This window comes from Schistocerca gregaria, chromosome 1, assembly GCF_023897955.1.
Source record: "Schistocerca gregaria isolate iqSchGreg1 chromosome 1, iqSchGreg1.2, whole genome shotgun sequence".
Taxonomy (NCBI): Eukaryota; Metazoa; Arthropoda; class Insecta; order Orthoptera; family Acrididae; genus Schistocerca; species Schistocerca gregaria.
The window spans coordinates 729,306,177-729,320,256 of record NC_064920.1 but is presented as its reverse complement, the minus strand read 5'-3'; the positions used below and the strand labels follow the sequence as shown (position 1 = coordinate 729,320,256).

The window sequence follows — 14,080 nt, the reverse complement described above, 5'->3', positions numbered from 1 at the left end:
AATCATAGAGGGAGACCAAGAAATGAATACGCTAAACAGATACAGAAGGATGTAGGTTGCAGTAGGTACTGGGAGATGAAGAAGCTTGCACAGGATAGAGTAGCATGGAGAGTTGCATCAAACCAGTCTCAGGACTGAAGACCACTACAACAACAACAACATGTGCAGGTCCAGGAATCTGCAGCTATGATTATCAGAATCAACAGAGCCCCTTGTTGAAACCCTCCATCCAGCTCCAAAACAAAGAACCCCCATCGACTCTGGTATGGTGCTTTAAATAGTGAGCTCTGCTTGCACCCTGTATGTGAGACCAGCAGTCTTCACCATTTCCACCAGCCACCTGTAGGAACAGAGTGTATCCTCAGAACCAAAGCAACAGGCATCATTGATGCTGAGCTGACTAACAGCTTGCAGACTACTGAATCCTGCACCCTCGATAGCCGCAGGCAGAACCTCCTCCACATCTCGGATAATGCCCTTTGTAGACTGACCTTTATGTTGAGGAAAGCTTTACTTTTTGCAATGATAGTGTGCTTTGTTGTATGTCTCTTTAAAAAAATATAAATGAGCATTTTACAAGAGTTATGTCTGACACCCAAATTGGTCAATGTACAGCAGATTTTAGCTGAGCATTGTATGACTGGTAAATTGCAGTGTAGTGGCTGGGCCAGACAAGTAAGCAAGAGCTGTCACAAAGTTGGAGGGGCAGTAGCAAGTGAGCAACAGGGTAGGTAAGAATTAAATATTTGGTCAGCCAGTAAGTAAATTTTGCTTCGATTTCCCCATGGGGGAGAGGGCTGAAGGCAAGATATTGCATTTGTTTGGACATTTAGCATCGTGGTGAGATTCTGACTGTGTCTACAACTGAAATATGCATATATTCACCATAACATTAAAATCACTTCCAAAATAACTACAGAAAATCTAGAGATTGCTTTCAAATCACAATAAAGAGATGATTCCTATAAAATTATCATCATGTTTGTGCCATATTATTGACTAGGTTATTGGCTTTTGTACATGAAATTGCTTATAACAACTGTAACAAAAACTGGAGATGTGGTACAAATGCATTCAATTCATCATCTGTTGAGGCTTGAATCAGCTATAAAATGAGCATATTTGACTACAGATGAACAGGCCCTCTTACTTACTTACTTACTTACTTACTTACTGGTCAATGCTGCAGTCCTTGTAGAACCTTGGCCTTCTTTGTCACCTGTCTCCACTTGCTTCTGTCTACTGCTTACTTCTTCCAGTTCCTGATTCCCATTGCTTTGAAGTCCTCTTCCATATCACCAACCCACCTTTTTCTTTTCATTCTTGTCAACATTTCCCTTACCATGTCATATCCTGTAATCCACATCCTTCATAGACTGATGTATGGAATCAGCCACAATTCCATTTCATGAGGTGAAAATCCACGCTCATCTCCCAACCTGTAGGACCAGAATTTTATTTTCTCTTTGTGTTTATTCCCCTAAGGGGTTCGGCCATCCTGTACCAAAATTGGTACGGCTCATCTGGCTGGCTTCAGTGCCCTGCCGGTAGCTATGGTGGCATAGCCCTCAAATTCGCTGGAGCACGCAAACCCCCCTGCCCGGCACTGAAGGTGCCTTTGATAAGGCTGTGCCCTGTGAGACAGAAACAGACTACCTCTGTCTAAACAGACCATCTATTTACTCTAAATAAAAAACATATTCAGGATGTATCTGATATGAATGTATAAAATGAGAGGACTGATAGAGTGGGTCATAACAAGCATATTTCACATAGCATCCCATATCAGCATCCCTTAGCATAGGCACTAGATGTTGTTGAACAGTGTCTCTGCTGCCAAGAGTGTAGGCACATAATATACCATGTGAGCCATTATGGTAGCAGCTCTGTAGGGCAACGATTTCAATGTATTTGTGACATCAAAGTAAAAGAGACATCAGGTGGAAGTTTTATGACTTGTAGTCGACATAGTTGCAGATATTCCAGGTGGGGCAACATTACAGGTTTTCTGCTTCTTACTTGGATGTGAACGCAGGGCTTTTGGCTGTTTGATAGGTGTTGCGTAGAGGGCAGCACCTTTACACACTGTGGAGTCTGGTTTCCCCTGCATCAGTTTGTTGTGACATGAGGACACTCTTCTGTTTGCTACTGTGTGGTGTGGACAGGGAATGGAGTGCTATTCTTGGGAGTAAAATGCAGACATGCATTGTGCTTACAGGCCAGGGTATGGAAATGCTCACACTGCCCAATGTCTATATGTTCGGTGGTTTCCAAATCATCAAGTGCCACGTCCACACACATTTGCTGCCATCCACAGTTCCCTATGAGGGACAGATTTACTTGAGGTGCATTTTCCCTAATGGATGCGATCATCATTGCACAGTGCGTACACCATGGCTTGAATAGGAGGCATTAGCACCACTAGAAAACACACCCTGAACAAATTCATGGTGTGTTGCATGGGAAATGGGTGTAAGCCATTCCACAATTTGGCATGTATAGCAAGAAAATAATTTTCACCCCTACTGCCTTCAGAAGACTCATGACCTTAACCCAGATGATTTTCTGTCAGTGGTTTTCGCAAAGCTGTCATTGAACCAGACTTCCTAAACTGTGTACTTTTTAAGCACAAGGTATTCTTTACATGAGAGAGCATGTTCAACAGCAACACACGTGGGCACGAGAAAATCCACATGCGACCTTTGTTTGTGGTCGCCTAAATTGTTTTGCTGTCAACATTTGGTCCGGCTTGGTAAGCAATAATCTGATTGGTCAATAACATGTTTCCCTAGTAACTGAACACAAACAGATACTTCCATCTTTTTACGATAAACCCTGCCAGAGCTGTTGGAACATGTTCCACTCAATGTTCGACAGTGAATGTTGTGCCAACAAAATGGTGCACCTGCGCACTTCACACAAGCTGTGTGAATGCGTTTGGATGAAACCTTTGGTGAGAACTGGATAGGAAGAGGTGGGCTCCTGGCATGGCCTGCACGTTCCCCTGACTTGGCGCCCATTGATTTTTTTTCTTTTGGGACCATTTGAAATTTGTCATTATAAAATACCCACTGAGACTGATGAAGAGCTGATAGTGCACGTTGTGGCAGCCCCAACAGAGCTTCCACTTTGCTAGGAGTGTTCGAAAGAGTGTGACAGTCACTCCAGTGCCACTGCATGGCATGCATTCAAACAGAAGGCTGTAATTTTGAGCACCTTTTGTAACTGTTTTCAAATAAATATAAACTTCACCCCAACTTCTCATTTATCTTTTTGCTACAAATACATTGAATAGCCCTGCAGACCTCCTACCATGATGGTTCGAAAGGTATGTTGTGTGCCTAGCTCTTGGTGGCACGTGATGCTGTTCAACGACGCCTAGCTCTGTACGATAAGGGAAGTGGGCATTGGTTGCTATGTGAAATATGCTTATTATGAACCACTCAACCAGCCCTCTCATTTTCTGCATTCATTTCAGATACACCTTGTATATTATTACTACTGAGTGCCAAAACAAAACATTCTCCACTGCTACATGATAAGGATAACTTTGTCATGAATTATTTGTACTAATTTTTTAATTTACTATATTTATTTACTGAAAAAATTGTTAATTAATATTTGCAGACAAGGCACTACAGTAACATATCAAATATATCATTGGTGTGAACCTGGGAAGAGAAAATACAGTAGCACATTTGACTAGTGATTGCTGTTCTGGTTTATGCGATGTATAGATTGTAATAAAAAGTTGATTATATGATAATATGTGAATGATATGAAGTGGTGTTCAAGTGCAGTTGTAGAAATAAATATAATGTATAGCAGCTGCAGAATGGTTAAGTTCCAATGATACTCTGAAGAAAGCCATTGATTTTTCACTCCTGTTTTTAACCTATTATTGATGTACTATTGACAGCTTAGTATTTACATGAGTGTACTAACATCTGCCAGTAGATTATACATTATGGCAATGATGGCCCATAAGCAGTGATCATACTATTAACTGACATCTGCAATATATAATGTCAGATAATTATGTAAGTTACTGGTGTAGGTAAGGAAATATATTTTTCAATTGCAACATTTCCTAGTTTTGTTTGTTATTTCCACGAGCATCTTGTTGTTGAAATGGAAGAATGTGTCAGTACTTCATTCAAAACAGATTTTACAGACTAAAAGCAGTAAAAGTTAAATACCATTTAGACAAAAGAGAATATCTTATATCACTCACATAATAAGGATGGGTAGATACACATTTGTTGTAATAGATATTGGGTCACTAAGTTGCTCAACTTTTTGCCAATTCTCTATACAGGAGAAAGGAACAAAAATTAATAAGGGTCATAATATGTGATGGCATTGGTAGTGTTTCTAAAACATAGGCCAGAAGAGACACTGGGAATGGAAAGAGTTGTAAGCTACAATGAAATAAGAGCCAAAATTGAGCTTACAAAGTGCTTATGAACAGCAGAGGTCAGCGATGTTAGCGTAACTGTAAATAAGTAACATCATGCAAATAAAAAATAAAAATTAAAGGAAGTCGTATCTAAGAATATGTGTGGTAGGAGTGGGAATGAGGCAGCAGAGGTTGACCGGGGAGGGGAGAACATAATAAATGTCAATAAATTCAAAAAGAGTGAGAGATGATATTAGGTTAAGATGCTGAGAAAATACTTATTGTTTTGTTTTGGTAAGGAATAGAAAGTGGCAAAGAGAAAAGAAATGCAGGAAAATTAATAATGGTGTGGTATAATAGTGTGATACAGAACTTCTTGAAGCTTTAGTTCACATTTTTGTTTTTGGAAGCTCCATTTTTGAGTGGAAATTCAAGTAATCTGAGTTGTGAAACAAATACTCAGGTTCATGTTCTTAGCAATGAGATATTGGTTTTTGTGATACAGACTGATTGCAGCCATACATTCACACTGAAAACTTGGTGGCGGTCATTCCAATTTGAAATGTTGAACAAAATTTACTATTAATACGATATACCATAAATTGCATGAAACTCATACCAAGATTGCTTCTTTTGCCAATAACATGAGTGGATACTACTAGAGATAAGGAATGATGTGTAATAAATTCACAATATTTCTTACCACTGTCTGTACAAAATTGTATTTCTGCTTCTTCCCTTGTTTGACAGAAATTAATGCCAGAGGATTTCAAAACAGCAAAAATCAATGTGTTGCCAGAATGGCCTACAAAGGGCAGAATTGAGTTCAAAAATGTCAGCCTCTGTTACAGAGAAGGTTTGCCAAATGTCTTAAAGGGCATTAATTTCATCATTGAATCTGCTGAAAAAATAGGTATGTTAATAATATACTGTTTGTAGCTGCAATAGCCAAAAGAAAAATAAATATAAAATGCTTCTTCAATTTTATACATAAAAAAAGGAAAAGGTTGCTGAACAGCTACAGATATTCTGACACATAACTATAAAATGCTTCACTAGTTGTATTAGCTTGTGTTCCTGGAACAGATGATCCCTTGCTAAATCCAGGAGCCAAAGCTTCTTCAGAAATATATGCTGTGCTTTTTAGGTGTACTATCCAAATAACCATGCTATTTGTGGATGCAGTTACAACTACTTTTATTTTATTATTTTTAGTAATTATTGCAAACATAGACTTGTTCAGTTTGTTGGTTCTTCAATTGAACAAAATCCAAAATGATTTGCTAAAATTTGGAAATTGTCACTGATGTACAAAGTAAACAAGTGAAATATACAAATCCACTAAATATGTGGTTGCATGCTTTCACTTATATAGCTGACATTAACCCCAATTATCTGAAGATTAAAACAAATAATTTTAATTAAAGATTTAATGTTGTAGGAGAAAAATGTACAAACTGTACAATCATCTGTGAAATATTGTACTATGGAGCAAAAAATTGTCAAAAAGATTTCATTTTAATTAGTTTTAAAGTTATTTCCAATACCATGCCTGTTATCCCTTCAGAACATTGTGCCACACTAGATTGCTAAATTAAGTAAAGAATAATTCATGTCTTTTTTCTGGGTTCTAGCTGAAACCCAGTTCCACATACTGTTCCTGCATTCTTGATTGGCACATGGAATCCCCCTAGATGGCCTTACCGTCAAATTACCTATCTCTGGCTGCCACCCTTCCCTCCACAATGACCTCCATCCATTCAAATTCCATTAATCCTTAACCCTCACCAGCATGGTCCTGCAAAACCATATCAACCAGTCCCAAACCTGCTTGCAATATCTTCTCTCCATCCATAAAATTCTCCTTCTGTGCAATCCTAAATTACTGGATCCCACATCACACACTGAAACTCTTACGCTTGAGGAGCTAGAGCAGCATGCACTATGCCAACTCAAAAAACTCTCCAACCTGTTCACTACCTGCTCCCACCTTGGACTGCCACTATCCACTACCTCTACAACAGCCTCCGCCACATACACTCATAGCTGACAAACCCTGTCTTGTAGACCTACTACATTTACCCCATCCTCAAACACTCACTCTCACCACCACACAGAATTCAGAAATTTTGCAGACCCAAAACACGGTGTTTAACCTTTCTGCCAAAAGCCTAAGCCTTGCAGAAGTATTAGTCCTTTCCAAAGGCCTCACTTTTTGCCCCTCTCCCAAATTCAATCATGCAGAACTTGTTAAAGACCTTCTCTCCTTCTCCCGGTCCCTACAGTGGAAACACTTTTTCGCCACCGACCGTACCAATCAGACTCAACCAAAGACCAATGTTGAACTATGCCTGACTCAGTCTATTCCTCCATCCAACAGTGATCCGTCCATGTGACCCCCAATCACCCCCTGTCAACTTTTCATAATTTTTTAACCTTGAACCTTGCCTCACCATAATTCCCCAAATCCCTCAACATGCAACCACAGAAAGATCTGAAATCCACCAAATAACTGATTTTTCAGTAGCTGGGGAAACATGTCTCATTTTACTGGAATTTCGGGAAATGAGCAAGCCACCAAGGAGGCCAGCAAAGAATGCAATGTGCCACTCCCGTGTGGGCTGTCATCAGTAAGAAGCCATGGAATGGTGGGAGGATGTGCGTTGTTCAGTAAATCATGGCTTCATACTCTTGTAGAAGGAAGCCTCAGTCTGGGATGTGTAGAGAACACAAATAACTGTACACATTTTAACTGAGACAAGAGGGCAGAAGCAAATGTAAATGGTAACTTGTCCTCAAGATGAGACAAGAGAAATATTAGTTTCTTTTGTGTCTGGACTATGGTTTAAGCTTTTGGGCTGCACGTTTTAATGTCTTGTAAAGTGTGTGGTTTATAATTTTTTAACAACTGATCAGCCAACCACATGTATATATTCTTGTGTTGTAGAACATAAGTTTTAATTTCATTTTTTATAATATGTTTTAGAACTGAATATGAACATGATTGTAGTCTCTCTCTCTCTCTCTCTCTCTCTCTCTCTCTCTATCTGTGTGTGTGTGTGTGTGAGTGTGTGTGTGTGTTTTTTTTTTTTGCTGGGTGTTAGCATACTTCATAGATGTAGCTTGTAGTGGCTTCTTCTGCCAGTTAGTGTATAATGTACAATTTTATTAATGGGAATTATGGGACCCAGTGTGTGAATGAATGAATGAAGACATTTTTCTTGAAAGATATTAATTTGTTCTCCACAAACTGACTGAAATTAACTTTGATGTATTGAAGTACATCCAATGTAAAACATGACCTCTGTCTTATCAGTTACGCACATGGAAAAATTTAAACAATAAACTGGGATTACAAAAGGTGTTGGACGTGCATGTTAAAAACTTGAACTGAAATTCATATGCCAATATTATAGAGCTTTTGAAATGCATAAATTAAGTGGCTATGATAACAGCCTCTCTGTATGTGAAATTCTGTGACCAACAATCAGTCACAGCTCATTACATAACAATGATGTCTACCTCTGTAGCTGGGTGGCCAGTGCAGCAGACTGACATGCAGGGGACCCAGGTTCAATTCCTGGCCAGTCAGGGATTTTATCTGTTCGGGGACTGGGTGTTGTGTTGTCCTCATCGTCATTGATGCATAACTAGTCAAAGTGGTATCAAATAAAAAGCCTTGGACTAGGTGGCTGAACAACCCCAGCCATTAATGTTATATGTTTATTTCATTCCACATAATAATGATACTAGAAACAATATTATGAAAATCATAGTTGCTACTCACCATGTAGTGGAGATATTGAGTCACATACAGGCACAACAAAAAGACTGTCAGAAAATGAGCTTTTGTCCAACAAAGCCTTCGTCAGAAATAAACAACACACACACTCATGCAAACACAACTCACACACACATGACCACAGTCTCTGGTTGCTGAGACCAACAAGCAGCAGCACATGATGGGAGAGGCAGCTGGGTGGTGGGATTAAGGAGGAGGCTAAGGGGGAGGGGAGGGATAGCAGTGTAGATGTGAGGGATGGTAAAATACTGTTTGTTAGAGCATACAGGGACAGGGTGGAGAGAGATTAGGACAGCAGAGAGGTAGCGGAAAAGAAGAAAAGTAAAAAGAGTGAGGGTGCATTGGTGAAATAGAGGCCATGAAGTGCTGGAAACAGGCAAGGGCTAGATAGGTAAGGATAATGACTAATGATGGTTGAGGCCAGGAGGGTTATAGGAATGTAGGATATATTGCAGCGAAAGTTCCCACCTGCACAGTTCGTAAATTGGTGGGAAAGATCCAGCTGGCACAGGCTGTGAAGAATCATTTAAATGAAGAATGTCATATTGGGCAGCGTATTCAGCAATGGGACAGTTCAGCTGTTTCTTGGCCGCCATTTGTTGGTGACCATTCTTACAGACAGACAGTGTGTTGGTTGTCATGTCCAGGTAGAATGCACCACAATTGTTGCAGCGTAGCTTGTAGATCACATGACTGGTTTCACATGTAGCCCTGCCTTTAATGGGATAGGTAATGCTTGCGACTGGACTGGAATAGGTGGGATCTATGGGGCAGGTCTTATACCTAGGTCTATTACAGGACTATGAGCCATGGGGCAAGGGGTTGGGAGGTGGGGTTGTGCAGGGATGGACAAGGATGTCATGTAGGTTTGGTTGGTGGTGGATTACAACTGTGGGACAGGTGGGAATGTTAGTGGGTAAAACATTCCTTATTTCGGGGCACAACGAGACATAGTTGAAACCCTGTCAGAAAATGTGATTCAGTTGCTTTGGTCCTTGGTGGTACTTTTTTCACAAGTGGAATGCTCTTCTGTGGCCGAACAGTGGGACTTTAGGAGGTGGGGAGTAATTGGAGAGATAGGGTACAAGAGATCTGCTTTTGTACAAGGCGGGAGGGGGGGGGGTTAATTAAAGTCTGTATATTTCAAGATGGGCCACTCATCAGTACAGATGTGACAACCTTGGGTGACTAACCAGATGTGGGGTTTGGGATTCTGTGTGTTCAGGAATGATTCTTCTAGATGGCCCACAAATAAGTTGATAAAGGATGGTGCCATGTGGGTGCCCATAGCTGTACCCTGCATTTGTTTGTAGGTATTGCCTACAAAGGAGAAATAATTGTGGGTGAGGATGCAGTTGGTTATGGCAACTAGGAAGGAGGTTGTTCATTTGGAACATAGTGTTCAGTAGCAGTTAGGCCATGGGCATTAGGGATGTTAGTGAAGAGGGAGGTGCCATCAATAGTGACAAGCAGGGTAAAGAAATAGGAACTGTGAAGAGCTGGTGCAGGAAATGTTTGGTATCTTTTGTATAGGAGGATACGTTGTGGGCAATAGGCTGAAGGAGATGGTCCATGAGAGTAGAGATTCTCTCAGTGGAGGCACAGTAATCAGCCACATTGGAGTGCACTGTGATGTTGGGTGTATGGACTTTCGGAAGCATGTAGAAGGTTGGAGTGGGGGAATGACAGGGACGAGGAGAGAGATGGACTCCAGAGAGAGGTTCTGCGATGGTGCTAAGGATTTAGGAGAGAGCGGAGATCCTGATGGATTTCTGGAATGGGATCAATGTGGCACCGTTTGTAGGTGGATGAATCTTACAGCTGGTGGCTTCCTTCGGCTAAGTAATCACTGTGCTTCAAACCCATGATGGTGGAGACTTTGTCAGCAGGTAGATTTTCTGTGTGGGATATATTTGCTGCAGTACTTGTAAGGTACTGTGTGAATCAGAGCTGAGGAGAACTTTTTTGTTTTGATGACACCTCATCTGTAATATTTCCTTCAGGGCTGCATGCTATGTACAGTGTACTGATTGAGAAGGTAAATCCTGAAGACTGTCATGGGGAAAACAACTCAGCACTTGAGATAGTTCCCTTGGTTTCAGCTATTGGTGAATAACAGCATGAATAACAACCTTTTGCAGCACAGACCAGTATAATACATGCTGGAAGAGAGTCAGTGAGGTTCTGGAAGGTACTGACAGCGATGTGGAGCCATGCCAACTCCAGTACCTTGGTTAGCTGTGTTAGGTTTGTAGGTGGAGTTACCATAGTGCGTATGACTCAATCGAGCTGGTCCCAAGGAGACTCATTTGGTTTTAAGTCTGGGGAGCAAGATGGCCATGGTAGTAAGGTAAATTCACCCTGGTGCTCTTTGAACCATGTATGTATGTGGCAAGCTGTGTGACATGTTGCATTTAGCGTGCCGTCATGCCTATGAAAAACAAACTGCACATTTGGGATGGTCATGGTCCTCAAGGATAGATGTATACTTGTGTTGATTCATTGTGCCTTCCAGATTGACAAAATCACTCAGGGAATGACACAACATTCCCCAGAGCATAACGCTTCCTACTCCGGCCTGAGCCCTTTTGATGATTGTTGTAGGGTGTTTGCTTTCAGATATTTCATGCTATTCACATCAAAAGCCATTTGACCATTGGGGTGTAAAGTATCTGAAAAGGCCACTTGTTGCCACTCTTTGAACATCTAGTTGTTGCATTGGCATGCAAATTCCTGCCTTCATCACTGATGAACAGCAGCCAGCACAGGTGCATGAACCAAGTGCCTGCTGCGGAAGCCCATATGCAACAACATTCGGCGAATGCTCATTGAGAGTTTACTGTTCCACTTAGTTCATCTTTCAATGCCAATAACAAGTTTACAAACTTATTGACTTTGGAAATGCTCCCATCCTTGCCCTGAAAGCCAATGATCATATCCTTTTGGATTTAAGATAAATCTGTCTGTTTTCACATTACAACAATGACTGCAGTGTTTTCCGTGTAACCCCAACATGCCTCATATACCTTCCACCACTAGTGCTGCCCCCTCCATATGTGAGTGGTTATTGCATGTTGATGTTGAACATAGGTGTTTATCACATTAATGTACTTTGACCATGTATTATACTATAACTGGGTGATGTGTCATATATCACAGACAGTACAGAATATCGCAGACAGTGCAGAATCTGGCAACTATATAGAATAAGGGAAGTCCTATTTATAATTGTTTATGTAACTTTTGACATCAGTGTACCACTCTCCAAGTAATCATACAGAATTGTTCATAGAAAATAATATTCTTAAAATGTAAAATTGCAGAGTTTTTATATTTGATGATATTAGGTATAAAGCTGAACATGTGAAGCCCCTATTAGACATATTAAGACCATTAAACTTCTACTGTCTAAATGACAAATCCACCACACTCAGTGCATGCTTAGATAATATAACCTGCAACTTTCAGCGAAATAAAACTGAATTTGGTACTGTAAACCACAGGGTATCAGATCATGCAGGGCTGTGGGTTAGGCACCCTCTAAACAACAAGACAGGCAGTTCTTCAACTGAGTTAGTAAGAGTAATCAGACCAATAACAGGCCATAAACTGAATCAGTTAAAAACTGATCTTAGTCGCATCAACTGGGATACAGTACTCACTAATGATATGTCTGCTAATGATTCAACACTGCAATTTTTAGAATTATTTGTAAAAAAAAAAAAAAAAAAAAAAAAAAGTGACTCATGTTGTCCCAAATATCACAGAAAACACACAAAGCATAACCGGAGTAATAAACCTCAAGAATTGAGAAACTGGTACACAACACACCTGCACAAACTTAGGAAAGAAATGATGGTGCACTATGACAGATTGCGACAGAACAAGCTGAGGAGGAAATTTACACAGCAGCGAGAAGAGTGTATAGATAGTAAATTAGAGCAGCCAAGAAGAAAGCCAATGACAATTTGACAATTCAGTTCAACAAATAAGTGTAAACCAGTGTGGAAATTTATCAAAACAGAGATAAGCTATGAAAAGAAACCCAACAACATTCCAATTCAACTGAACATATTAAACGCACACTTTACCTGTTCTGGCTCAAATAAAAATCTCATTGAAGATGCAAGTAAAGCTATAGTTTTTCTTCCAGCTCTAGACAGTGAGCAACATGACAACTTCTAATGGACACTTGTGTCCTACAGACAGGTTAACAAAGCAATTGCCAGACTTAGCAACTTAAAAGCAGAAGACTTCTATGGACTTTCAGATCATCTAATAAAAAATATAAAGAAAGAAATTCTACTGCTGCTAACCAAAATCATCAACAAAATGCTACTCAAAGGAATCTTCACAGATTGCTTAAAAATTACTATTGTAACACCTATCCATAAGAAAGATGATAAAGGATCTCCTGGTAACTATTGTTCCATGTCACTCTTACCAGTAATATCAAAAATCATAGAGTATTGTATGCACAGATGAACAAGCACTTCAAGAAAAATAACCTAACTAGCTCCTCGCAATACTGTTTCAGACCTTGTCTTTCCAGGGTCAGAGCAGTGGAGAATATCATTCCAAAAATAGCTGATTCTTTAGAGACTAATAAAACAACCTGTGTGACTCTTGTAGACCTGAGGAAAGCTTTTGACAGTCCCTTCCATTGTATACTTATCAGAAAGCTCCAATACTACAGAGTTGGAGAGAATGCTCTTCACCTTAGCAACAGAAAGCATATGGTAACTATAAACAACCAAAGGTCAGACTCATGACTTGTTACAAAAGGCATTCCACAGGGCTCAATACTGGGCCCATTCCTGTTCATTTTGTTTGTGTGTGTGTGTGTGTGTGTGTGTGTGTGTGTGTGTGTGTGTGTGTGTGTGTGTGCGTGTGCGTGTGTGCGCGTGTGCGTGTGTCTACAACTGTTGCCATACAAGTTGACGATTTAGAGGAGCTGCAATGTAATTAAATATAGCAGTGGACCAATGCACTAACTCGTTCCAGGCAAATTATTTGCAAATTAATAACAATAAAACTGAAGACATTGCTTTCAGTTCAAGTGTGTCTAATGAAGATCAAAAAATAATCAAACTATTAGGTTTGCACCTAGATCACAAACTCAGCTGGGCGAGTCATACAGAAAGATTGTGCTCAAAATTTTCTCAGGTGATTTATCTGCTGCACATACTGCGGAAGAAGTAAGCAAAACCCTACTATTATCTGCTTATTTTGCGTTTTCCGACGCCCATCTTACCTGTGGAACTCTTCTATGGGGCAACTGCTCCAGCTCAAGAACTGTATTCAAGTGCAAAAAAAACCTAACACATGTATAGCTGCACTCACTCCAAGAGAATCTTGTAAGGATCACTTCAAAGATTTCAGTATTATGACAGTCCCATGGCACCGCATGCATAGTTGCCTTCTCAATGTTAAAGAGAAGTTAAATAATTATAACCTTAAGATGTCTGTACATGATCACAACACAAGAACTGGACAATCAATTGACATACCATGCAGTAGGCTAGCTAAGATTCACAACAGCCACAGATATCAAGATCCCAAATTTTTCAATAGACTCTCAAAAGCCACCCATTCTGTTCCATATAATACATTTAAGAATGTTCTAGAAGACTGGTTTAAGAAGGCAGCATACCATTCCATAAAATAGTATGAATAATCAGATGTAAGTGACATAAAGTTCTGACTAGTGTTATACAAAGTTGTAACAAATCACTGGTTAAAAGGATCCTACATAAATAATTTTCACATTATCTGTATCAATATGTCACTGGTGTAAATATCATGAAATTTTATGTATTTTTGTCTGTTAGCTTTATATGTAAATGATTACACTAGTAACACGTAAAATGTTCTAAGGT

The 14,080-nt window shown here is 39.9% G+C and overlaps 1 protein-coding gene across 9 annotated transcripts in view; it reads left to right on the top strand.

Annotated features, from left to right (window-relative positions):
- Positions 1 to 14,080, top strand: part of LOC126267010 (ATP-binding cassette sub-family C member 5-like) — a 531,190-nt gene that overhangs the window by 468,103 nt on the left and 49,007 nt on the right. For all 9 annotated transcript variants that reach the window (XM_049971782.1, XM_049971823.1, XM_049971815.1 and 6 more), the window contains one exon: positions 5,150 to 5,312. In XM_049971782.1, the coding sequence (XP_049827739.1) occupies positions 5,150 to 5,312 (163 nt within the window). The remainder of the gene's footprint in view (positions 1 to 5,149; positions 5,313 to 14,080) is intronic.